This window comes from Anabrus simplex, chromosome 13 (assembly GCF_040414725.1).
Source record: "Anabrus simplex isolate iqAnaSimp1 chromosome 13, ASM4041472v1, whole genome shotgun sequence".
NCBI lineage: Eukaryota > Metazoa > Arthropoda > Insecta > Orthoptera > Tettigoniidae > Anabrus > Anabrus simplex.
The window spans coordinates 81,906,712-81,934,538 of record NC_090277.1 but is presented as its reverse complement, the minus strand read 5'-3'; the positions used below and the strand labels follow the sequence as shown (position 1 = coordinate 81,934,538).

General features: G+C 38.5%; 2 protein-coding genes across 2 annotated transcripts in view; one reads left to right on the top strand and one right to left on the bottom strand.

The window, feature by feature from the left end:
- LOC136885062 (lymphokine-activated killer T-cell-originated protein kinase) overlaps positions 1-23,627 on the top strand; it is a 48,479-nt gene extending 24,852 nt beyond the window's left edge. Inside the window, exon 5 of the mRNA XM_067157455.2 lies at positions 23,290-23,627. Within this exon, the coding sequence (XP_067013556.2) occupies positions 23,290-23,314 (25 nt within the window). The 3' untranslated portion in view covers positions 23,315-23,627. The remainder of the gene's footprint in view (positions 1-23,289) is intronic.
- On the bottom strand, positions 213-27,827 carry LOC136885063 (phosphoenolpyruvate phosphomutase). The gene is made up of 8 exons (XM_067157458.2): positions 27,767-27,827; positions 20,792-20,868; positions 18,896-19,036; positions 14,884-15,096; positions 14,707-14,807; positions 7,586-7,783; positions 3,762-3,938; positions 213-1,136 (listed from the first exon to the last, which is right to left on the bottom strand). Exons 2-8 carry the CDS (start codon positions 20,844-20,846, stop codon positions 1,053-1,055), a joined length of 969 nt encoding a protein of 322 aa, XP_067013559.2. The 5' UTR covers positions 20,847-20,868; positions 27,767-27,827; the 3' UTR covers positions 213-1,052.

Genomic DNA, 27,827 nt, shown 5'->3' with positions numbered 1-27,827 from the left:
CTCAAAATTGGGTCTCCCATTTCATCAGCATTAACAGCCTCTTCATGTTCCAGAACCAAATTATCTACATCTTTACCTTCATACAACTGTTGGATATGCTCCTGCCATCTTTCTGCTTTGTCTTCTTTCCCTAGAAGTGGCTTTCCATCTGAGCTCTTAATATTCATACACCTTCTTGGGTTGAACCCACACTTACAACTAAATTCGTCCTAGTACTAGTATGTACTACTAGTGATTGATAAGTTATATTTTAATCACAAAGTGTATATTTTAAGTCAGTCACTCAAAATTTCAGCCTGTCAATTTCTTTTCAATTATATGATTGTTAAGGTGTAAACCGGAAAATGTAAATGCTCAACGACTATCATGTAATACTTGTAAATAACATTATTAAGCTTTTACATGGATATCCCTTTTAAGTTATTAACTATAAGAGTCACATGTTAATGTAATTTCGAATGTCTTTGTAGAAATTCCCTAGGCTGATGATGGCAATCACTTTGCCGAAACTGGTACCATGAGAATAAATAAATGTATTTGTGATGATTTAATAATCTCTCACATAATTTAGTATTGAATAGGTGGATCCTAATGTCTTGTTTCATTACTTTGTGCTTTGGTAGACATACAAACTAAATGACAATCTGGAACAGAAGAGATTGAGGTGGTTTGGACATGTCAATTGGATGAAAGAAGAAAGACTGCCAAGACAAGCTCTGGAAAGGCAGAGGACGACGGTGACGAAGGCTATGATAAATGGACTATCTGAAGAACAAGATAGGACAAAGATCCTGGACATGAACACATATGTTGGATGAGGAATTGTTGAGAGACAGGATAAAGTGGAGAGGAACAACCCTGTTTGCCTCCATCCGGCTCTGCTTGAAAAGGGGAAATGATGATGATGATAAAGCTGATAGAACTAGAATTATTTTTATGAAAGTCTAAATTGGACCGGCTCAGGGGGTTATGCCATTTTTAATAGTCTGGCTGCGTAGTGTCAAAAACACACACATGGTTGTTGTACAGTAGTTTTATTATCTTTGTACAAGTTACTTCTTTGGAAGGTAACGGTCTTCAGCTGCCTTCAGTTCTTCGTCTCGCTGCAGTCTGAACACTTCCTTCACACTGGCCACCTGTAATGGATTAGAAGTAATCTTCAACATTTTATTTGGTAATTTTCTACCAGAAACATTAAGTTTTGTTCACAATGCTGTGGATGAGACTGAAATGACAGAGTTTAAGGACTTTTCAGAAATAAGAGGATCAGATCATGCTAAACAGAAATATGATTGTAGTTGATAGGACAGGAAAATTGAATGTATGTGGTGCCTTCAGGCAAATAAACAGTTACAGGTACTTTGTTGCTGTTAAAACTAATAACAACTGCAAAGTGGAGATAAGATCACCATGGCCAACAACTTGACATGTCAACGATCTCATATTTGGAAAGAGTGATCCATTTCAGTAAGTCTGAAAGTGAGATTAGTCCAGATTAGTATTCTCTCGTTTTCTGCAGCGCTGAAACTTAGACCGTTAAGTGCTGCAGATATGAGATGTGGTTCTGGGGAAGACTGTTTTGATTTCTTGGATAGCATTTTATACCGGTGAGTCCATCCTCAAGGAACTGATCAGGCTATCGGCAATTTGTGAACAGAGAGCTCTCCAATTCTTACAAGCTCACATCATGTGATGTGGAAAAGGGAGTTTTGGAAAACACTTGATTCCAGGAAATGTCCCTGGGGTAAAGGGAATATGGAGAAGCTTCTACATGGACAGACAACCAGGACATTCCTCACAGAAGTAATGCATTTGGCGGAATAAAGTGAAGGATGGAAATTTATATAAAATCCCAAATCACTATCTTCACTATTGAGGGAATGACAAGTAGGAGAAGAAAACATTAAATGCTTTGTGTATCTGATACATTAATTACATCTTGGCTCATAAATAGGGCTAGGATTTTCATGTAATATCAAGGTGTGATTATGTACATTAGGTAAAATATGTATTGAAATATGTAATATTTAAACAAGCATCATGATATACTATTGAAAACTGGCAGATTATCACTGGATAAAGCTGTGTTGGAATGGTTTCAGCAGATACAAGCAGAAGTGCATGCTGCAAGTATCTGCTTTAATATGTGTCAAACAGACTTTTTTCTTTCCTGGAAGTCTTGGGGATTTAAGGCGAATTTAATGAATCGTCCGGTTAGCTAACTGAATTTCAACAACCTTAAGGTACTGACTGCATGTTAGTAATTTACCTCCATTTAACTTCATAGTACCGTATTTACTCCTGTATTAGACCCCCCCTTGGCTTTTCGAGATGAAGAAAATGAAAAAATAAATCTTGCATACAAGACCCCCCAAGATAATTCATCAGAGAAGAACAATTCTGCTTCAAAGAGAGTACAAGCCTTATGCAGCTCTGAGATGACATTACACAAATTTGTGAATAGTTTCGTCCGTACGACCCACGCAATGCAAACACATGTTGAAGTCGTGCGGTACATCTGTGTTTTGTAGTTAAGAATGTCCACCAGCGTAATGGATAATACAATTAGCTGCCGTTCTCGGGAGCCTCAGTTCGATTCCCGGTACTGAATTGCCAGAGATTTACGAATAACCTCTGAAATTAGTTACACACATTGCTGTATCTTGAGTAGTAGCATCACATTCTTATTTTATTCCAGTACTTAGTATTAAAATTAAGCAATTGTTTACTTCAGCTTTTATTTCTAAAGAGTTAACTGCTGGCATTGCACTTATTGCAAAAACATATTATTCCGATGTTTGTTTACACGAGTCAGACTCAGAGTTGTGAGGAGACCTCAGGCTCGCTGAAGATCGACTTGCTCGCGTGAAGCATGGAATTGATATGGAAGGTGAACAATCACGTTCAGTATAAACGCTGGAGTAGAGTCAGATACTGTATAGTGTATGAATTTGATAACGGATACAAATTAATGCGCCCAAATTTGCCCGTAATAACAGATGAATCTGTAAAAGGGTTCTCATTGTAACCGAAGGAAATTGCACAGATTAATATAGGAGGGGCATAATAACATTGTCATTAAAACGGGGGTTCTGTTCTGTTCTGTTACAGCGGTCGGATGTGCATCTGAGTCAGACATCTTACTCTAGCCCTAAGTGCCCGAGCTCTAATTTCCTCTTCTGCCTTGAATCATCCTTAGCAAGCTTATGACATCTTTTTCATAGGTTCTTAATGTCGCATAACCAAAACGAATAGAAATAAATATTTGAGAATTTTAACATTTCCTTAATGCTAAATGTGGGTTTTGCCCTATTACATTAAAATAATATAAAATAGCATTGTTCTTATGGAATACTTTTCGGGACTGGAAATTTCTTCTGTTAAATGCAGGTTTACGTTAAATTGAGGTCACGCAACATCGAGATATACTGTATATGTATTTTTTAAGCTTTTGCGGTATGTAATGTGAATGTGTATTAAGACAAATACCCAAATAAATCTCTGGCTTGGTCGTGAATCAAGCCTGGGCCATCTGAACCAAACGCTACGGTGCTAACCGCCCTGCCAAGGAGCCGGACTTCACTAGTATATGAATTATCATCAGTTTAATTACTTGCTTGTGGTAGCTGGACATCATAGGCGACATGTTAATGAATAAGAATATTGTAATTTCTTTGGAACTCTAGCCAGGTAAAATGTCTTGTAAAGAATACTAGGAACATGGGATGTAAGAAGCATGGACCTAGTGAAGGTTTACATACCTGAGTTTCAATGTTGACCAGACTCTGATCTTTCATGATCTGTCGACTGACGTTCTGCATTGCTGTTACGGACGCTCTCATGTTGTGATTGGCCCAGATTACTGTTGAGATCCCGAGTTCTTGAAACTTCGAGGTTGGTGTGGTGTGGTACTTGGTCGGCACGATTACGACGGGACCCTAAGAACAGAGAACTGATGTTTAATAGAGAGGGTGGTCAGCAAAATGTTCACTAGAAATGACTTGCAAACCATTCAAAGTATCAAAGGTCTGTTTTCACTTTCAGTAATATGACATTACCAAGGGTCTCATCTGACTTTTACTTTTCTAGGGTATCGATATCTGTTGAGATAACGGTATGAACACTCTTTTGTAAAATAATACTCCACTGTTTTCTACATCTACTCTTATGTCTGTTGTTCACTGTCAAATGTTTCTTTCAGTAGAATACTTCACTAGAAAAGTGGTCAGATTTTGTCAAAGATTGTTCAACATTACTGAAGGTTCGACAAGATTTGGCAAGGTTTGATAGCATTTTGTTTTAACATGGAGGTAAGGCAAACAGCCATTGTGGTTCTTGGACTAGCAGTGGGATACATACATAAGAAGAAGAGAAACATACAGTATACCATAATTTCTATCAGGAATATATTAATGTTGTCAAAAATGTAAAAAACATATCAGATGTAAGGCTTTTCAGGCGTTTGCTCTATTAACCAGCGTTTCATCTTAGGTCTGACACTAGACTCATCCGAGTGGGGATTTTACTCTGTTTGCACAACTAAGTATTTATTTATTTTCCACCTAGTCGATACAATGTTTGCTTAAGGCAATTTAATGGTTAAAATTGGTATATGTTTCGTCTTTGGGAGTGATCTTAAGATTATTTGTTCAATTCATACTAGATGGACCCCACGAACTTGCTACGTTGGCGTAGCAGGGGAGAAGTGATACTCCCACGTGGCGGATCCCAGGTGGCGGATAGGAGGGTCCTAACCGGCTTGCCGGCGGACTTGAGGGAAATAAAATACCTCTCGCGGACCAAACACACACCCCCTGTGGGTGGGGGAGGCTGACGAATAATACACCCACGGTATCCCCTGCCTGTCGTGAGAGGTGACTAAAAGGGGCGACCAAGGGATGATTGAATTAGAACCATGAACCTACTTTTGATTCGTACCATCACGCGGGGAACACCCTGGATTGCCTGTACTTGCGAGTTTTACCACTATGTTCGGTACGAAATGGGTTTGTGTTTAGTAGTAGTCATGAGCTTGGCCTGGGGGTTTCCAGTACCCGTGCGTCGTACCCATGTGAGCACCACCGCAGGTCTGGGCGTAGCCTGTGAGTTGTACCACTATATGAGCGACACCGTGGGTCTGCGTTGCCTTTGATTAGTATCCACTATGTGAGGAACACCATGGAGCCCGTGGGACCGGCATCCGTGCCTAGTACACCTAGGTGAGGAAACTCATTGGTTTGCGTTGGCTATGAGTGGCGCCATTGTGTGAGAAACACCATAGGTCTGCGTTACCTGTACGAAGTACAATACTTGTGAGTAGTATAGTCTTGTGTGGAACACCGTGAGTTTCGCTACTTTTGATTAGTACCCCAACATGACAAATAGCATGGTTCTACTTTACTCGCGACATGTACCATTCTGTGGGGCCTTAGACATGAATTTTGCACCTCTTTAGACATCAAGCATCATCGTGCTTTATGAGTGGTCCCTTGGTCAGTAATCAATTATGTATGATATTTGTTTGAGTCTGATCCACTGTATTTTGTTTGTTTCCTTTTTCTTTTTCTTTTTTCTCTTTTTTTTGTTGGGTTCATGTCCATCTATTCATTCTTCATGACATTATTATTTTGTTTGGTCAGTGGATGAATTTGACATTTTTGTTCTTCCATTTCGTACCATTAGGGGCCGATGACCTCGATGTTAGGCCCCTTTAAACAACAAGCATCATCATCATCATCATCATCATCAGTAGATGGACCTGTCTGTTGCGGCAGTGCCTGTCTTATTAACCTTTCTACTCCTGGTTGTGTTGTACAAGCAACACATCAACGGGATTGATATTCATACAAGACTGTATCAAGTGTCTAGGATGTTCCTTCTCAATTAAGCAGCAGCCTAAAACCAAGAAACAGCTTAATATTGTACTCTTTACAATTCTTTGACGTTACACGAGACCCGAAGTCAAGACGCTTACACTTTCATTCACAACAACGTTCTTGACCAGTCTATTTATAACAATAGGTTTTAAATCTCCACTAGTGTTTGACAACACATTTCAATATTAGTTACGTCAGGAACATGAAAATGAAACATATGGGTTAAATAAGCCCCAGTATCAGTATCCTCCTTTCTCAAGACTTATAGTGAAGAAGATCCATTATAGTTTTGAACATATTTTTAAGTTAAATAGAATAGAACTGCCAAGTTTTAAATGTGTAAAAACACTGTTAATTTAAATTTATATTTTCAATCTTGACCAGCCTACAATTAATATTCAGTTCAAAATCTCCACTTGTTGTTGACAACACATTCTGACATTAGTTACGGCACGTCAAGAACATGAAATGATATAGGGGTCAAATGGACCCCGGTATGCAATATCCTCTTTACCCAAGACTTATGATGGAGGAAGAAAATCCATTTTAGTTTTGGGCATATTTTCAAGTTAGATAGAATAGGACCGACAAGTTTTAATGTGTTAAAACACCATTAACTTATGTTACCCACAGTTATGTTCAGTTCACATTTTAAAAATTATTATCCTGGCATGTTAGTCTTAAGAGATTATTCATGTTTGTATATTATACTATATATTGGTTAAAAAGGTCCCAAACCTTGACCTAAAGGTTGTCTACAGGCTGAAGGTGCCCAAAATAATGGTTGAAACATGTACCTAACCTGATAAGTCTACATAAATTCATGTAGATTCAAACCACATTAAACGTGGAAAGTATTGAATAAGTGGTTTTTATTCAATTATCCTTGAGATTCTATGCCTAACGTCATCTTCAATACGGAACAATAATGAGAGTAGGAAGGTAAGGGTTGTTCTGCCCGAAGGCAGGTCCGAACCTCCGCAGAGGTGTTCCTGAGCCGGAGTTTACGTGTGGTAGGGTGGCCAGTTCTTTTCCACTCCACCATTCCCTTACCCCCCCACCAACAGCGCGTGGCAAACCATCCAACTCCTAACCATGCCCAATGTTGCTTAACTTCGGAGATCTCACGGGATCCGGTGTTTCAACACGGCTACGGCCGTTGGTGGATGAGAGTTGTTACATGTAATGCCTAATGTTTACCGAGAATGCTGCAGTTGGGCATGAAAGGCTTAATAGATGGTGGTGGTGGTGGTGGTGGTGGTAGTAGTAGTAGTAGTAGTAGTAGTAGTAGTAGTAGTATGGTCTGAGCTAACTTGTGCAGCCATTTTAATTTGAAGCCTTTTAGGCTGCCTACGCATCAGTTTTCATGTTCCATTTTATTTTTTGGGTGACGGGGTAAACTGGATCTCTTTTTGTTGATCTTGGGCTGAGTTTTCATTGATTTTGTTGGGTAAAAATCGAACATTTCACCAGAAACATGTGTGACACAGACTGTGGAATAGACTTTCTTTCGTCCTTCAAAAATCAAGAAGCCGACAGACTACCACTGACCACAGAGAGAGTGAAACAGTCTATAATGAAGATGAAGATGTGTGTTTATATAGGCTATAAAACTTGCAGGTTGCAGTCTCTTTAATTAAAAAAAACACTCAAATGATCTAAATAAAAAGAGCTAGAAAATTATAAATGACCTGTAAGCTTATTTATACCTTGTTTTTCCACTTGGCCATAAAGGCCTCAATTTCAGACGGGTCAGACCTCTTGCTATGGATAAGCACAGCGTCAGCTCCAGCCTCTCTGTATATCTGTGCTCGCTCCAGGGCCATGTCCACGCCCCAGCCGGCTATAAAGGCTTCTACTCGAGCAACCACACAGAAGTCGGGATCTTTCTGATGATCCTTGCAGGCCTGTGAAGTATACAATAAAATATTACCATACTGAAAGTGCCTTGTTTTATGTGTGTTAAAATGAGACCAGTACAGTAAAACTTGTGATATTTCGAAGTGATCGGGACCAAAAATATTTGACTTCCAATTAAACCAATTTCTGCATAACGAAAAGAAAAAAAATTGAAAATGTGTAAGTTAGTGTTGTTTTCGCGACTTGAATCCAGAATCCTCTGATCCTCAAGATGAATAGAGCAGAAATTGTATGAAAGATAATAATTCCAGTTTTTTTTTTTTTTTCAGTCAAGAATAAAAGGAAGTCTATAATAATTGGATATACGGTACAGAGACTTGCCTAATAATAAAGAAGTCCAGGGTTCACCAGTCTTAAAATAGACTGACCTGCTCTTCTTGAATGTTTAGAATACACCTATCCATTATTTTGATTACTTTTTTCGTAAATACAAAACGATAAACTGAAGCAATAAAACTATCGTCTATCATCTGCTATCGGCAGAAAGGATGTGCCATTGTAGCAAATTCCTTTAGACAGTTGGCAACAATTCAGAGGCCGTGTCTTCAATCTCGAAAAGAATACAGTAATAAAATGTGGCCGCGGCAAGAAGATTGAAATTAATGAGTTATGCACGGTTGACAGGCCAGAAATTGGGTTAATTGCGCCACCAAATTGTCGTTGGCGGGCGGATGAGAAGAGACTCTGTTTCCGATGTTTCATCTGGTTGCAATTCCATTATGAACGAATTTAGATTCTACGAAACTTGAACAAAGATAACTCCGCAACCATATCACACGTGTACCTCACGACACGCATTGTTGACAATGCCATAAAAAAAAGTAACAAAGAAGCAGTAATATAAGCTTTAATTCCTGAAAAACGGAAGTAGGGCGTACGCGACAATGAGGGATACGAGACAGTCGCTCGGTGTCATTAACCGTCGTCTACATTGACTTCATTTGTTAGCTGCTCTGCAGCAACCAGATTGCAGTACTGATTTCGAATTACATAGTTAAGGGCCTGATGAGAACTTTGAATTACATATTAACCGTATTTTGAATTAACCGATCGAAATAACACATGAAGGCCTATATTTGAATTCGGGGAATGGCATTTGCTTCGAAATACGTGTATTTCGAATTAACCAACTTCGAATTTAAAAAGTTTTCACTATATAAAGATCATTCTGTGTGAAGAAAACAGTATTGCTCTTATGACAATAGCATTGCTATATCGAATGTCTCTGTTTAACGGAATCACAGGAAAACTGGCATGTAAATTTGTGAAACTCACTATTTAAGTTCAAGATAAAATGGGGAAGAAACTGCTGAGAATTATTTTTATGAACTCAAGGGTACCGGAGGTTTAGAGGAGGCTCGTTTTGGTATTCGCAGAGTAACGGGGAAAATAGCGCCATATACGTTGGTGAAACGCAGTATTTAAGTTCAAGATAAGTACGCACTGATATAAAGACTGGAAAACATATGCAGCACAAAAATAGACAACTTCTCTAGAACAGCGATAAGTTGCCAGTGATTTACAGAGTAACGGTTTATGCGTTGCATTTACCAGAACGATGCAGAAGGAAAATTATGGCAACAAAGCGATGGCCGTTCCCACCATTGTGCTGCCTCCCTGCAAATGTATTTAAAAAATAGAAAATCTTCAGTAGTTATTTTAATAACGCAGAGTAAAAAATGCCTTGTCCTTGTTTTTTGCATAATATGAAATAAATTATAATATTCCTTAATTAATCACAAGGAATTATGGATGTCTAAGAGGGGGGTGTGTTCACTCGTATGTCCACAAGAACAATACTGTTTCTTAACATGGAGTGATCTGTAGTGATTGGGTTAAGGTGTTCTGCATCTAGAGCATATTTTTTAGGTGGGCCTGCTTTTCACTCAACCTTTGTGGGACTGTGCCCCCTTTGCATCCCTAAATTTTTTCTTGACCCCTAATGAATTATTGGTTTACAAAAGTTCTACTTTTCTGTTAGGGTTAATATCTCAAAAATGTTTTATAATGATTTTTTATTATTATTAATTATGAGTGCTTAATACATAATATTACATTTTTGTAAATAATAATTATAATGCAATCACTTTACAAAGAAAGTTATTCATAACACAAATAATAATACAAGAGAAGAATACAAATTACTGTAAATATATTACGGAGGATTCTGCACTCACTATAATTAACATTTCAAACTGCATCATTTGATTTGATTTTGTAAGAGCAGAATTAATGATTAATGAGAGGACTGGCACTGTTTTTCTTTCACAACTTTCTTAATATTTCGTTCCAACCATGATGGTGCACATCTCAGATCCCTTTCAACATTTAGCCATGCTTGGCATTTTGATTTGGTGTAAGCCAGCAGAGAAAACACAGATTCATATAGATAATAATACAAGCAAATATATTACATGTACATGTCATAAGTCAGCACTAAGTCTGCAAACCGTACCTAAGTCGTGACAACACAGGGATGGAAAATGACCAATACAATTTGAAAATAAAATGTTGAAATTAATTCCTGTAATTTTGTAGTATATTCATATTTATCAGTTGATTTATTACTTTTTCATTTTTTGTCATTTTATTACATTTCTTATACACGTAGAAAAAGTTTGTGCAAAAAAATATATAAAAATGGAATAATTTTTCCTATACCATGTGTCGCGATCCCCTTTAGTATGAGTATTGTAATAAACAATATATAAATTATGATATAGTCCCTAGTAGTTGTAGTTAAGCAGGCCAATTCAAAACAACACTTCAACTAATGTGGAAGCGAATCTCATAAATCAAAGGTCAAATGTGCCCAGGAGTAAGCAGAGCGCAGGGAAGCGTAAAGTACTCAAATATTTACACAGTTCGAAGGCCGTGTTTAAGTCACCACAGATCGCAATAAATTAACAAAGCAACGTGCAAGGAGTATTTTGGGCCATAACCCTAGAGGAAATCCGCAGTAGGTACATATAAGGTAATAAAGAGGAAGGGATCATGTAAGAAAGAATTCCCCAAACAACAGGTTTTGAAAATAACAAATATATTGAACAATATCAAAGGTAATGACAGATATTTCCACAGGAACTGATAAAATGTATCATCTTCGGGTACATACAAGTATGAGTTAAGTGCAAATCACACAAGTTGATATTATTATCGCAGGTGCATACAGATACTGGAAAAAGGGAGAATACACTACTTATTATTGTTGTCTTTGGTATGCGTAGCTAAAATTTACATATATCTATCATTGGCAAATAGGAACACGAAAACAAGGCAAAAAATATAAGTTACAATTGCTTTGAGTAGTCTATATACAAGGACACAATGAAAGAGAAATTACACTCGTTATTACGCTCATCTTTGGTAAGCACAGGTACAAAGGAGAACCATGTGAGTTCTTTTTATTATTATTATTATTATTATTATTATTACATTTGAGATTCAAAACGGAGACTTTGACAAGAATCGTGACCCTCAAAAACAACAAGTTTTGAAACGAACATTCCCAAGGCTAGTGAACGAGCAAGTATAAATGACATCTGATCCCCCAAAGCTCTAACACGCTTACTTGAAAGGGGCAATATGCTAGAATGTTCAAAAGGTAAACATTAAAGTTACAATCGAATAGGCAGACCACAACATTTCCACAATCACTTCCTCGCTATGATTAAATCTAACTGATAAGAAATCGGGAAAGGAGGGAGGAAAGGGAGTAAAAAAAAAAAGGAGCAAGAAAGAAAAGTAAGTAAGCGAGAACGATGGGATTGGAAGTCCTGGGAAGATCAGGCTGCCGAGTCCCCAGCTCAAGATGACGGAGAGCAATGTTCATTACACCACCCGAGAAGTTTACAAGTTACTATTTGGTTGCAAGTCCAGCACTCCTTTGCCTCCACATTCCAAATAATAAAGTCCAAATGCAAGATATTAGTGCATCACAGCTGAAGGGACTAGAGTTCAAAGTTTCAGTAGTAGCAAAGCCCATGCAGGAAAAAAAAGGGCAGTTATGAGAACATGATGGTGGTAATAATAAGTATCTGCTCACCCAGTCAGTGGAGAAGAACGAAGTGAAGTTAAAATCCACATGGTCCAGCTGTGTACACTACTACAACTCCCACTGCCTATTACAGTGTCCGAGATCACAGCTGATCGCCGAACGAAGGAAAGCGGCGAGTATATATACACGGCAGGGAGCGAAATCTAGAAATTACTGGGGCAGATGACGTCAGGGTGGATGCGCAGAGAGGGGCAACGGCCCAAGCAGTAGTAAGACATACTAGCAAGCAGACAGTTCGTAGAGTCGCGCAGTATAACGTGCACCAAATCGAAGCGGTGAAATCACGTAAGGTAAGAGAAAAGAGCTCGTAACACATGATAAAAATTCTTGTATTCTTATAATTTTTTATACATTTCATTACACAGTTCATAACCAAGAATTCCTTGACCCAACGTTACTATAAAATATAATAATTTTAGCAATTTTTTTTTTCTGAGTGAATGATTTAGCGGTGATGAAGATAAGTTTTTGTAGTAAATTCTTTTCTTTGTCACAACTTTTACTGTTTAGCAAATTCATATGTGTTTTTCATTGCTCACCACGCCTCACCTGAAATTCTCCAACGCCTCCGCAGGGTTTTGCACCCCTCAGGTTGAGAACCCTTGCTGTAGGGCATGCAGCCTCAAGTTAAAGAAAAGGGGTCACCATGTTGTGCTAGCAAGCAAACATCTAGTGACAGTTATTAGAGTGCAGTAGCGGACGTCTCTAACAAGAGTGCGGCGTTGACTAGTGCATTAGATGAAAGAATGCGATGGAATTCTAATAGTTATTTACACAGGAGCCACAGAAAGTGATGTTTTACGTTACGAATGAGATGTTTATGCCCGAGCCGCACATTTCTGTGGACAAATGAAGTGACAGAGAAAGCCAAGGACGAACATGAAAACACAGTTCTGAAGAATAGATATATTAATTGTTTGGATGAAACAACCCTCCTACCAGTGAAGCAGAAATGGGGTAGTGAAAGGCTGAGGAGAAATAACGAATTGTAGGTTTGATAAGAGGAGAGCCCGTCTATGATGACAACAGTGTACAGAGGCAGTAGTCCTTGTCCTTTTGTGTTTTTATATTAATCGTCCATGTACCGAGCGGAATGGTCGCACATGTAAACACACCCTGGCTAAGGAGTCGCGCTGTGCTTTTGGGAGATGAGTTGGTTTGAACTCCACCGTCGGCTGTCCTGGGAATGCTTTTCTGTGGTTTCCAATTTCCATTTCCAAGCCACAGCCTATTCCTTTTACCTCCTTTTCATTCACCATCATTCATTTAATCTTTCCTAGCTCCTCAACCGAGATTGGTGGCAGGAGGGGTATCCGGCCATAAAAGCATGCCATATAATTTCATTTCGCCTCGTCCCTGACCCTGTATCGAGAAATGGGGGTAAGAGGTAGACATACAGTCTCGTGCATATTAATGTTAAGAGATAGAATGTTACTTTTTTGAAATTAAAAATCATCAAGGTTATTTCTTATTAAACAATGTTTTAGTATTTAATATGTCCACCCTTGGCTTTAGTTAACATTCCCACTCGTTTTGGCATAGACTCAATGAGTTTCTTACATATTTCCCTTATTTCTTGGTAACAAAACTACACTTTTACTACAGCACAAAACATCTCTTCTTTGGTAGTGCAGTCCATTTTCTTCATCTGTTTCTTGATAATTGCCCAAAGATTTTCTATAGGGTTAATGTCCAGTGAATTTCCAGGCCATTCCAAACACTGGAAATTGTTTTTCATCATAAAGTCATTGACTTTTTTTTATACGTGGCAAGGGGTGAGGTCTTGCTGGAAAATCGCTTCTTCGACATTCAGTTCCTCAGCAAATCTATTCAGTTCTGGGACAGCTTTTCTCTCTCTAAAATTGGGATGTACTTGTCGCTGTTCATCATTCCATCAACAGGAACCAAACATTTAGGGCCTGTGAATGTAAAATAGTCCCAAAACATCATCTGTCTGTCTGATGTGCTTCGCCAAGATTTTCTCATTATTGCTTCTCCTTACATGTGAGATGTTACAACCTTGCACTTCGAAGTGACCTTCATCACTGAGTAGGACACTTCGCTACTCTTCTTGTGTCCATTTCTGATATTTTCTTGCCCATTCTAATCCCATTCTAATGGGACACGTTAATAGCTGTTTTCTGATAGGTTTCCTTTCAGCTTTTAATAGCCGCTTGCATACTGTTGAAGAATATTTTTACTCCTGCACACTCCAAATCATTTTTTAATTCAAAACTATTCTATTCAGGATTAATTTTGCTTGTTATGATGAGATAGGCATCATCTTTCCTTGAGGTTTTCCATTTATTGCCACGTCACCCTTTCCTTTGAGGTCTCATTTTTCCTTCCACATATAGCACCCAAACTTACATTATATTAATCTGATATTTGTCTGAGTCATACCACTAAATTTGTGGAGGGTTATAATCTTATCTCTTCTTTGGTGTGATATCCATTATGACTGATTAAAAATACGGGAATTTACATACTGCTACAAACATATGCCAAGCATGAGCAGTTGCTACCTCTTTATTATTTACTAAACTAAATTTACCTGCTTGTTCACATTAAATATTCACAAGGCCATACATGTGTATTAATCATCCATGTCTCTTCTTTCCGCTGCTCCCTCTTCCCATTCTGATCTGTCATTGTGTTTATACTAATGTGTTCCCAGCCAATTTCCTATCATTCTATATAAATAAAACTTTATAATTCTCCTTCATCTTTGTTCCCCTTGTTGGCATAAATTGTAGCATACCTGAGAGTGGGGTGTCATAATTTCAACTTGGTGAATACATAAAATTTAATAGTGAATATAGCTTATCTCTATTCCTATGTGATCTTAAGTACCTTTATTTTAAGAGCAAATTCCTGTGCATCTGCTAGAGGCTGCACTCTTCCATCTAGTAGCGAGTTGGTCTTTGGAAAGCATTTGTCCTCGATGCAGCACCCTGAAAGCTCAGAGAGAATGTTAGACCTACGTGCCATATTCTTGGTACTAACCGAGCTGTTTGATGGAACCAGTACCTGCTACACCACGATCCTCCAGTTTACGAACTAGACGCCTGGCATTGTTGAAATTTCCATAGCCTGTATCAGCATCTAGAAGTATTGGAATGTCTGTTGCGTCTGCCATGAACTCCACCACTTCAAGTACTTGAGTCCAGGAGGCTTCATTGCTGTCTCTTACTCCAAGCTGGGCCGAGATTGCCAGTCCACTGCCCCAAATGCCAGAGAAGCCTGTTCACATCAATCACAATGTACACAAAAACAAATTACTACATGAAATGTTCTTCTTAATCCAACTCTTCCTGGAACATAGACAATTTTGATAACTGTATTGTTTTATTATAACCGGGCAAGTTGGCTGTGTGGTTAGGGACATGCAACTGTGAGCTTGCACCCAGGAGATAGTGGGTTCGAACCCCACTGTTGGCAGCCCTGAAGATGTTTTTCCAATTTTTACACCAGGCAAATCCTGGGTCTCTACCTTAATTAAGGCCACGGCTGCTTCCTTCCCATTCTTAGGCCTTTCCTATCCCATCATCGCCGTAAGACGTATGTGTTGGTGTGACATAAAGCCAATTGCAAAAAATTGTTATATTATCTGTAACCTCAACAGTTGTAAGTATTTGCAAGGGAATATGATTTTCTGGGTTTAGTTAACAGAACTGGCAAACATCACAATTGTGACCTAATCTGTGGTTTCATAAATAGTAGTGTTGCATTTGCAACATTCAAGCAGCCCTGGGAAAATGGTGTATCTAATGCAGTCGGGAGCTGGAAGACCTCTGCATGGTACGAACATAGAGGGCCCAATGCGGAGTAGACTAGAGTGGGCTTGTCATGTCGTGTGGATGAGCAACCTTCGATGGCCTGTTATACTGATGGATTTCATTCCTTGGGGATAGATCCCTCTAGGTGGGCCATGGAAGAGATAGAGTAATGGATAGACTTCGCAAGGACCTGCTTTAGATTGCCATTGAGCTGACTGAGGATGGCAGGGAGAGAACAGAGCCCGATGGAGGAGGACCCTTGTATACTGAGAATCAACACAAAACCTAAGCAGTCCTTTTGATGTTAGACAGACTTCTGGTCAGTGAAGAGGCTTCTGCAGTGGTAAATAGTTCCTAGGTTTGTTGCTTGTTTCTGAAGTCAGAAGCTTGTGTTTGGTTAGATGTTCTGATGAACTGAGTTGAGCAATTAAAATCTTTTGCCCTGTGAAAATGTGGAAAATATTTCACAACTTGTATGTTATTCAGATTTGTTACCAACTCTTATCTTTCATACACAGATCACTGTGAATAGTTATTGTCGGTCGGGAATTTTAACCATTATTGGTTAATTCAGCTGGCACAGGGGCTGGGTGTATGTGTCGTCTTCATCACCATTTCATCATCATGACGTGCAGGTCGCCTATGGACGCCAAATCGAAAGACTTGCATGTGGCTAGCCATACTTGTCCTTTGTCACTCCTGGTGCTGAAAGCCATATGCCATTTCATTTCATCGTATATGCTGTCCTGTGGTTGTTTATACCTATATGCCGTGAGTGTTTCTGATAGCACTTCTTCCTAAAGTTGCCGAAAATTTAGTTTTTGATTTAAGAAAGTGTCTGAATTATGTAAACAAGCAATGATGGCGATAAGGACAGTAAAATAAAACGTAACTGAACTAAGCTGCCTGCCAGTTTTATGTGACAGAAAAAGTTTGTTCGTTTGGTTGTTCGTCAGTAGGCTTATGTGTCAGCTCAGTTCGAACTCTGCATTCGCCGTAAGTAAAACAGGAAGAGCCTTAATAACACGGTGTGGGTATAGAATCCTCAGCGTACTCGAAATAATAATTAATTTGTACTTAATATTCGTAACTGTCTTCCACCTGCAGAAATGTTGTCGTGAGGGAATGTTGAGTTCATTTTTACCGTCTGAATGACGAGACCACAATATTTACAACATTCCTGGAAAGACTGTATTTTGCAATCCCACTCTCAGGTGGGTTTTCTATCTTGTTGAACTATGAGAAACTACCACTGAAAGTTGTTGCACGAGAGTGGGATTGTATACTTAAGTTGTCGTACTTTTCATTGTAAGACCCCATGTGCCTCACACAAATTGTATCATGAAATAAAAATAAACCTTACTTTTCTTGCCTTGGTATTCGTCAGTAATCTGTAGGTTTTACACAATCAATAAACAAATTAATAGGTACGGTATGTAATCAAAGTACAACAATGTGAAAAGAAGTAATTTCTTTTGATGCTACAGTAATTGAGAATTAAGTATTCATAAGATAAATGCTCGACGGTAATAATAAGCCGGTTGTGTCAGAAAAGGAGAACTGAGATGGAAGGGGAAACAGGACATGCTCACGCGGAAGGATACTTTCCCTCAGCTCTTGAGTTGACTTGCACTTTAGCGATACATGGTCCTCTGGGCATGAAGTCGAGTGATCGCATATTCCCCAAAGGAAGAATTTACACATTAATAAATGTAGAATGATGCCCTAGTAACATTCTCTTCAAAGGGTCACGTGTTAACCTCGTATTAAGATGAATACAACCAACTGTATGTATAGCACAGCAGGTACACAAAGTATTGTTGAGTTCCAGGACTGAAGAAGACATTTTCTCCAAATTGTCATCTTTCCTGCATTATGAGAAAAATTAATATTTTGTTACTTATTGATTGATAGTATCACAGTATAAATACAATTAAATATCCACCATTCAGTGTATTGTAATCCCAAAAATTAAACAGTAAACATTGCAATAATTATGTTCACATGCTTCAACCCAATTGGGCCATCCTGCATTTTACTTTCCTCCGCGTGCATCCTCTCAATGGTGAATTGTACCAACTGAATCAAGATTATTTTAGAATTATTATTCTTAATTTTTTACTATAGTTTGCCCACTGAATCGGCAAGTTGTTTCTCATCAAGAACGGTCTATATGTCCTGCTTCGTTAAGATTTATGATTTATCCAAAAATAAAGTGTGGTTTTCACTTAAACCTAATTTTAATTGCACAGACACTTCAATACACCAAGGACAGTGTAAAACTATGAACAAAATTTTCCAGAACTAAAGGATGTTCATTACTGTTCAACGGTACAGGTCTGAAGAGCGGAGGTACTTTGCAAAACTAGCAAGTAAAGGGTAAAGAGAGATTAATGACCCTATCTGGAACAAGTAAAAAAACTTTTCTTTCAAGTATTGCTGACCATGAATTGAATATTCTGAGAATGAAGTGTAAAAGGTGGGATTCCAGCACGATGTATGGGGTAAATTTTGAAGACTGAGCCTATAGCTCTATAGGAGACCATGAGGAAGAACAAGTAGATGGTTAGATCAAGTGAAGAAGCTCGCTGGCCTACCTCTACGGATTGTGTCAAGAAAAACATAGGAACATAGAAATTATGAATTTAATGAAGTAATGACTGCTCAGCAGTCAGTAGAACGATTTACGAATGAACGAGCCTATAGCAAACTATTTTAAGACCTGCAACGTCACCAGTGTCATGGTTACCGAGTTGCTGGTATACTGTAAAGGCACCATTCCAAAAATGTTTTCAGACTTTTGTGCAAGTTTTGGGCTCGAATATGAGCCATTTCACAAAATCAGAAAAATTCAAGAGGTCGATAAACACGTTGCACAAAAACTGTCACAGGGGCTCGCTATAACTGACTCTAGCCATGCCGCTTGGCATACTGGCTGAGGAGGGGCGAGTTAACATCCATCTAGAGGGAGAAGCCCGAACTACAAGAGCAACGTGCGCATCAAATTACGTCTGGTTATTTTTGTGTCCCCCTTCATACAGTTATTATCAGCTTGGAGAATAACTTTTAAAACAACTTTAATCTGGCTCTCAAAGTGCCTTGTAATAGTAAACTGGAGATAAACTACATGGAGGGGTAGCATCTTGGATTTATGCTGCCGGTAGCATTACCTGGAAATAACATTTTTACATGACAGGAGAGCTCCTTTTCCAGAAAATGGTAGGACCCGCCCTTAGGATGTTATGTATGAAGCCTTTGCTTACCTGCCTCCTCTACAATGCGAGCACTGAGTCCTGAGTGAGCTTCCATCAAGAAGCTGAGTTGAGGAGAAGCTAGGAGATTTTTCAGTTGTGTTGTCTTCTTGATACCGCCCGCAGTACTTGCCCGTCTTGATGTGCATAATCCTGTGGGAGACAAAGATCATATGTTCGCCTTCAGGAGTGAACTAAATGTGTGAGGAATCATGTGTAACAGAACACACAACAAGGACAGATCAGTGAAGGAAGAGGAAGCAAGAGAAACAGAAGGCAAAGACAAACGTGAAAACACAAGAGTGCAATAAGGATTGTTGTGGAGAGAACCTATCTGTTTGAAGACATGTCCTTGTGTTTTTCTGTGTATTAACATTGATATTACCGGGCAAGTTGGCCGTGTGGCTAGTGGCGCACAGCTGTGAGCTTGCATCCGGCAGATACTGGGTTTGAACCCCAGTGTTGGCAACCCTGAAGATGGTTTTCCCTGGTTTCCCATTTTCACACCAGGTAAATGCTGGGGGCTTTACCTTAAATTCATGGCTGCTTCCTTCCCACTCCTTGGCCTTTCCTATCCCATTGTTGCCATGAGACCTGTCTGTGTGTTGTCAAACCAAGCCAAACCAAACCCCATGGCGCAACAGCTCTGAAAGGCCTTGACCTACCAAGTGACCGCTGCTTAGCCCGAAGACCTGCAGAATGCGAGGTGTCGTGTGGTTAGCACGATGAATCCTCTCGGCTGTTATTCTTGGCTATCTAGACCAGGACCGCCATTGCACCGTCATATAGCTCCTCAATTGTAATCACATAGGCTGCGTGGACCTCGAACCAGCCCTCAGATTCAGGTAAAAATCCCTGTCCTGGCCAGGAATCAAACCCAGGGCCTCTGGGTAAGAGGCCGGCACACTACCCCTACACCACGAGGCCAGCTTTGAGTCATAAAGCAAATTCTAAATATAAAAATTAAAAAACACTAATATTATGTTTTTGGGCTGGTAGTTGTCTGGAATTAGCCTCTTTAATTTCCCGACACCATTGTAACCATAGCAACCACTGTTGGCCTATGTACACTAGGTCAGTAACATCATCTTCTGACTGTGCACTTTCTTCATGTAACTAAGAACTTGAGAAAAATCTTGTATCAAGTGAACCCCGTTCTTCTCCTCAGTCCAGAATTAAATTCCTTGAACTGGGTGAAAACTAACCCATGGCCTTGAAATAACAGATAGGCGTGCTTCCTGTACACCACAGTGCCGGCTAATAATAATAATAATAATAATTTGTTTATTATATTTTACATTTCATGGCCAACATACGATCACTCCAGTCAATTATACAAAGAAACTTTAGCTTTTATATGCTTCCAATATTTCTTCATCCTCTCAGATGCCAACATCCTTAGAATTATATTTACGAGATCTAGAATGTCTTTCATTTAGTCACAGTTCATGACCTTTGCCATTCTTTTGTGGATACACTCATTTTTGTTTTGATTTATTGGAACTGTACCCCTCTGCATGCTGTAAGATACTCACAGGGATACAACCAAAGAATCCGTATTCTAAGCCCAGTTGTTTTTAAAGGGTTGTGAAGTGTCTGTGTTTTGCTTTTAGAAAATGCATTTTGCGTATCTCCAGGTGGTAAGTGTAACTCTGAGATAAGACAGACTAAAGCAGAAGACACCCATCAGTCTAATAACATGCCTGACTGCCAGCTACTTCCCCTCCACCCATGTCTGTCGCACAGCAGACACTCGGATACGTTTCACACATGCGAAGTACTGTGTTCACACATTGTACTATGCACCGTTTGGCCAACCCTGCCTTAGATTTTCTATTAATTTGGCTTGAAACCATGCACAAGAACGGAGATGTAAAAGTTATTTTAGCAGTACCTTTTGTTACTTACCTAACGTCTGGCTCAGTCGTAATAAGGAACATCCTGTCTTGATGCAAGAGCCCATTGCTGCAGAGACCTGGAATGTTCTGTGGAAATGAAATATAAGTGTTAGTTATTCCATATCTTCTTATATGTTTAGAAGTAGTGAAGTTGTTATTCATGGCCCTGTTAACCGTATTTGAGAGATAGTGTTCGAACCCCACTGTTAGCGTCCCTGAGGATGGTTTTCCGTGGTTTTCCTTTTTCACACCAGCCAAAATGCTGGAGCTGTACCTTAATTAAGGCCAAGGTCGTTTCGTTCATGCTCTCATCGCCAAATTCATGCACAGAGTTTTAACATGACTTAACTTCTAGAATTCCTAAGAAGTGTCTGTTATTTTATGCACATTGATTTAAACAATGCTCATTTTAGGTCATCCTCGTGAAGGTTCATATGTTTTTAATGCATATTTTATGTATGTCTGTTTAGTTTATAAGAGAGAAAAATATTTGTCAGCTGATAATGGCTTGAAACAAGCCAAAATATGAACTGACCAATTGTAACTCCTCATGAGTAATACAAGTATTGATTAGGTTGACCTTAATTAACATTTTGTTTTGTAGCTGATAACTGTGAATAGGACCACAATGAAATTTGTAACGATTGATCGTATATCCCACAGTACTCTTCGAGTCGCACATTGGCCGCCTGATGAGGTGGACGCCAAGATGATGTCGATTTATCAGCCAACTGTAAATTATTATAAAAGCAAATATCACCTAGACAATATCTCCATCCATGGGCTCATGACCGGTTCTTGAGGTACAATCCCTAAATTTCTCGTACAGCTGTGGGGTTCTCTTGGTCTCAACCAGACGTGGCTTCACGACATGTATATCACCGCATACGAGATTCTATAACCGTACTCCTCGATCATTTATATAGCATTTGATGAGCTGTACATCGTGCTATATTTCCAAATTTATTTCTGAGCTTTGTGTTCTTTGCTATTTCTGTCTGACATATTCTGGCAAATTCACCAATGACTTGGAACATTTTGTAATCTGTATACTTTGACCTTGTGGTAGCCTCCTCATTGGGGGAAGTTGTTTTAATAACAATATTATGATCTTTCCTACCTTTTAAAAGTTCCGTTCAGGTTTATTTATCTACTAATGTTATTCCACACCATCTCTCCACTGTCAGCTCGGAACATACTGCTTGCTCTAGAATAAAAGTTTTGAGGATTTCCACCTTTTCAATATAATTCTAATCACACTTTGGTGATTCAGTTACATTATCAAACTTAGCAGTACATGTTTAGTCTTGTGAAACACATCTTCAGCAGCTTGTTAATAGTTTATATTAAAGTAAGACATAACAGACATTAACAGATAGTCAAAAAAATTTAAAATTCCTAAAACTTAACAATCATGCACTGAGAAAACTTGAAATGAAAATTCATGCTTAGAACTAATGATCCGACTGTTAACAGAAAAACACCATCCGTGTCTTCATGTTACATTTAAAATACACTTAAACAAATCTTTTCTTAAGGTAAAATTGCCCTACCATTTGGTTAATATGAACCCATTATTCATGATATTTTTGCTGACACATATGTACTTGTGGAGACAATTGATCCTCGTTGAAGAGGGGGCAGTCTTCAAAGTCGAAGGAAAAACAACTGTATTGGATTATTACAGGTAACTTACTGCTGTGGAATGCATAAAATGCAGTATTCGAAAATGGGTGTCCTCTTATTGCTCCTTTGACCAAATTCAAGGACAGTTTTACCTTATGGAAATATTTTTTAAAGTTGTATTTTAAATGTAACTTGAAGAAATGGGTGGTGTTTCTCTGTTCAGACTCTGATCATTACTTATAAGCACAAATTTTTATTTCAAGTGTACTCACTGCATGCTTTTTAAAGTTTCAGGAATTTAAAATGTTTTTGACTATTTTGTATTATGTGCTAATGCCTGTTATGTCTACTTTAATCCAAACTATTAACAAGCAGCTGAAGATAACTCTCACGAGACGAAACCTGTACTGGTAAGTTTGATAATGAAATTTAGTCGTCATATGTGATTAAAATTGCATTCAAAAGGTGGAAATCCTCATGTCTTTTATTCTACATATCTCAGTCAATGCAGAACAATTATGAAGTTTGTAATTTGTAATATGTACCGTTTAGTCGAGCAGCTCGTCTCCTTACTTCCAAGTCTTCCCAGCACAGAGTTTGCAACATTTTCTCAAGACTATGCTTTTGACAGAAATCGCCCAGAACAATTAATGCAATACAATCTGGGTTCGAACCTCGTTGATGGCAGTCCTCAAGTGATATGCCTCTTTTTTTTTTTTACCGGACAAACATTGGGGCTGTACCTTAATTAAGGCCTCATTGCTTCCTTCCCAGTCCTGTCCCTTCGTCTGAGTTGGTGCGATGTAATACAAATAACAAGCCTCATTGCAGATTGAACTTACTTCAGTGTAGTAATAGTGATTATTTTGCTTTTACTTTCAGGAATCCTGTCGAGGTGGAAGCTTGATCTGTGAAGGAGATGGAACGGAACGGAACGAAACGAAACGAAACGAAACGTGCCAACAATAATAAATATGTCTTCCAGTTCTTGTTTAATCTGTCCTTTGTCTGATTTATTGTATATATGTTACTCTTTTAGCTACACTGTGTTATGGGAAGTTTTAACTTATAGCTTAAGAAAGTTAATATTGAACGTAAGCTGCATTTTTTATGGATATGTTACATGTAGAATTTAGTTCGTTGTATTTTGACCATAACATCTTTCGTGAACAATTTTCTGTATTGTTTTAAATTAAGTTTTATTAAGATGCATACTCTTAGTATGGAATTTCTTCTTTCATTGCTGTTTCCTTCAGGTTTCCTACAATTTCCACCGTGCAAGATTACATTGAATGTCAGTTGAATTGAGTAAATTCAGTTAAGTCATTAGGCTCAAACATTTTATTTTCCTCCTTTTTAAATTAATTTGATGACAGTTATTTCCAAACTCACAGCTGAGAAAACATCAAACTCGGTGTGGAAATGGCAACGTGAACTACTGCTCAGTACGTATTCGATAGTGAGCCAGCTGGTGACTAACAACAGTACCAGTTCATTGATAGTTCAAACCATTCAGCAGTAATACAGGGTATCAACCAGTCAAGAAAAAAGTATATAAATAAGTGAATAAGAAGTCAAGAAATTAAACTTATGGTGATAATTTTTTTTCTATCACAGTGATGAAAGGTCTATTGTATATAGCAGCCAGACCAGTTTCTAATTTTCCAAAACTTAGGCATCATAAGTCATGAACCACAGAATTAGGAATTCATTGTCAAGAAAGAACTAGGAGTTGAGAAGAAAATGAACAAAAGGAGACGGCATATGACTCAAGACCTTACAAGGATGGAAAAAGACACTAATGGTTGAAAGAAACTAAGTCATTGAACTTATAGATCCAGATTTTTTTAAAAAAATTTAACTTAGTTTACTCCCCCCATATGCTTTTGCTGGCGAGATGTAGTGTTTACAGTCCACTATATCTTCTGGTATGGGCTATATCAAATTTGTTACTTTCATTGACCTGTCTCAGTCTCATCCTTGGCTTTGACAATATGAAAGTGACTGAGGTATGAGTGATGCTAGTAATACCATTCCTTATGCAGCCAGTCCCTTTTATGAATGGTGTGAAAATATCGCTCATAAGGTCGGTTGGTGCATGCATTTCAGTGGGCTTGGCAGACTGATATGTAATATCAATGGCTGGCTCGGTGAGGAAAGCAACGGGAAACTACCTCACTCCTCATTTCCCTAGTACGCCTTTTCAGTGACGCCTAGGCTATTTATGACGGCTGTTGGCGGAGCTGCAGAGGATCAAACCAGCCTTCGGGCTGAATACCCAGCATACATACTCCCCCCATTGGAGCATTTTAATCAGTCGTATACATTAAAGTCTAATAGTACTAAATAGTCAGCTTTTCAGCTTCTTCTTCTTCTGCTCCCAAAACGTCATCCTCTCGGACCTGGCTGCACTTTGGTTGTCAGTAATGGTGTATTTGCTTCGTTCAAATGTTATGAGTTTAAATCGTAGGTGTTTATTCCTTGTGCCTTCAATTTGGAGCATTGATAAATTTCATTCTTTTAAATCATTCATGATCTCTGTGAACCAAGTGTTTTTTGTTTTGTTTTTCCAGAAGTAATTAAATAACTGCTTCACTAGTCGGGTTTCTGGTAGTCTGAATGTATGACAAAAATAAGGCTGTTCTCCTTTTCCGCATTGTATCTATTATTGATTTGCTTTCACAATATACCACTTCATTAGGTAATAATCTACATTAGCCATCAACTTGGTGTTTCTTATTGATGATTGTCCTGATGATTCTTCTATCTACATTCTGCAATTTATCGGTTGTTGATTTAGTGTTCAGCTTGAAGAGTTTTCACTAGCATAAGTTGCTTCAGGTTTTACAACTGTATTGTAATGTCAAAATTTAGCATTTGTGGAGAGAGAATTTTTTTAAATATAAGTTGGCCAGGTGTTTTCAGTTTAGATGTTCTGCTGTCGATCATTGTTTTCTCTTTTGAGTTCCAGGTTATAATTTCCCCAGATATTTGAACTTATTCACAATCTTAATTTGTTTGCCATTGTTGAGGTGAATGGCTGGTGTTTCAGACAAGATTTGCAGTCCAATTCTTGCTGAAATTTTCTCAAGTTCTTCAATTTGAAATTTAGCTTCTTCCGTACTACTTGCTAGTAATGCAAGATCATCTGCGAATGCTAGGCAATTAAGTTTAACATTTCTGCTTATCTTCATGTTTGAATGACATTTCTTTACCCATTTTTGCATGACTTTCTCCAGGGCACAGTTAAACAGTAATGGTGAGAGTCCATCTCCCTGTCGAAGTCCAGTGTGGATTTCAAATGGCTCAGACAATTCACCTCTAAAGTTGACTTTCGACTTAGTATTCTTGAGAGATTCCAATAAGATTGATGAGCTTTTTGGTGTAAACCAAATTCTTTAAGGACTTTTAGTAGTGACTCACGATGAATACTGTCATAAGCATTTTTGACGTCAACAAAAGTGATGATTAATCTCTTGTTCCAAACTCTATGGTGTTTCATGATCCACTTAAGACTGATGATTTGATCGGGACAGCTTCGTTCTGGTCGAAATCCTCCCTGATATTCTCCCAGTTCCTGGTCAAGTTGTTCCTGAATTCTTGTTTATGTAATTTTAAAATAAAATCTTATAAGTAACATCAAGCAGAGATGTCTGTGTCTGTTAGGTCATCAGCCCAGAGGCTGGTTGGATCCTCAAATAGCATCACCAAAGGCTATGCAGTTATAGGGAAACCACAAAAACCAAAGGCAGTACCAAAATGAGGTGTACTAGGCAAGATGAGGAGTGAGGTAGTTTGCCATTGCTTTCCTCACTGGGCCAGACAGTGCTATTTTAGCACAACTAACCCTATGAGCAACACCTTTCATGACACTCAGACACACTGGTTGTGCTCTGGATGTCATTAATCAGCACCACCCATACCCCAGCAGCCATGGATGAGAATTGGACTTCATTGGAAGCTACACTTTGCTCTGGCCTGTGCCAAGAGATGGATCCAAAGTACTGTATCCATCAAGAAATGACAGCAGGCAGCAAGCAGAGATATACCCCAATAATTACTGGGATCCGATCTATCATCTTGACAATCTCTGTAACAGGCTTAACAAAGCTATTACTCTAGTAGTAGATAACTTAGTCATAGCTGTAAGTGTCCCAGACTTATGAACAGCATTTAATCAGTTTCTAGCTCTTACCGTTACCACTTCGTCTGCCAAACAATCATTTTTGAACTAGAACTGACAAAGAACTAACTATGAAGTGATATTACCCAAGACAGTTTCAATGAAATCGTAAATACTTTTGTTTGGGACACACAGATATCAGGTTGCATTCGAGAGATAGTGGGTTCGAACCCCTCTGTCGGCAACCCTAAAGATGGTTTTCCGTTGCTTCCCATTTTCATACTGGGTAAATGCTGGGACTGTACCTTAATTAAGGCAATCGTTGCTTCCTTCTCAGTCCTGATCCTTTCCTGTCCCATTGTCGCCATAAGACCTATCTGTGTTGGTGCGACGTGAAACAAATTGTAAATAAAAGGAAAAGAATAGGCGGTAGGCTGTCACTAATGTAATGGCCGCAGTTTTTGAGGGTTTTATAGACTTATTAGATCAAATATTTCTTTTCCATTATTAAATGTGTGTTTGTATACAACTGACCACGACATATTCACGACGACAGCTAACCTCCAACTGAGCCCACACTACCATCTTATAATGGAGTATGCGTGTGACGTCACATATTTTGCACAAATTTTGCCTTACTTTAAACTGCTATTTCATGAAAACTACGTTTCACATTTTCAGTTTTTTAGCAACGGGTTGCCTGCTCTTTCATCTTCAATCGAGACATTAAACATAATCGTAAGTTAAATACTCTGGGTGATATACCCGTAGTCGAGGAACAAAAGTATACGTTAAAAATCTTTAGCATCCCAAACCGCATGCTGCTTGGCCCAGTTTCGTTAGACTTTGATGTGAGTTTTAAAAATTGAAAAACAAGTGATAGTAGATGTATTTCAATCCCTGCAAGATACTTTAAAAATAAAATCTATGAATTAGTGTTTTAATCTTTCAATTACTGTACTGTATTAAAGCGATATAGTTTGCGTTAAAAGTTTTGTTCGTATTTCCTGCAGTTAAGTTTGTGTGTGTTATTGATTGGTTTTGTACAATTCTTGTGAGGGGCTATCAAACTATAATTTCTGCAGGTGATTCGTTATGCCTCTGAAAGACACAGTGCACTCTAGACAGTATATCTCGGGTCTGGGCTTATCTACAGTTTTATTCACCAATATTTCTGCCATAACATTTAAAACAACTCTGCATTTTTTACTCTGGTGTAAAAGAAGAGCTACTTACCTCTGGTGTTGTTCACTGCTGAATGATGTCTTTCACCCTTCTGTTCAGCTGCTGGCTGTGC

Bases quoted from the DNA above. Each gene is read 5' to 3' on its own strand.
- LOC136885063 (XM_067157458.2), bottom strand. From the start codon at position 20,846: ATGGGCTCTTGCATCAAGACAGGATGTTCCTTATTACGACTGAGCCAG. The intron at 14,808-14,883 runs GTACTGGTTCCA...CTGAGCTTTCAG, and splicing joins GGAGGATCGTGGTGTAGCAG to GGTGCTGCATCGAGGACAAA. The intron at 1,137-3,761 runs GTATGTAAACCT...AATCCATTACAG, and splicing joins TGGTCAACATTGAAACTCAG to GTGGCCAGTGTGAAGGAAGT.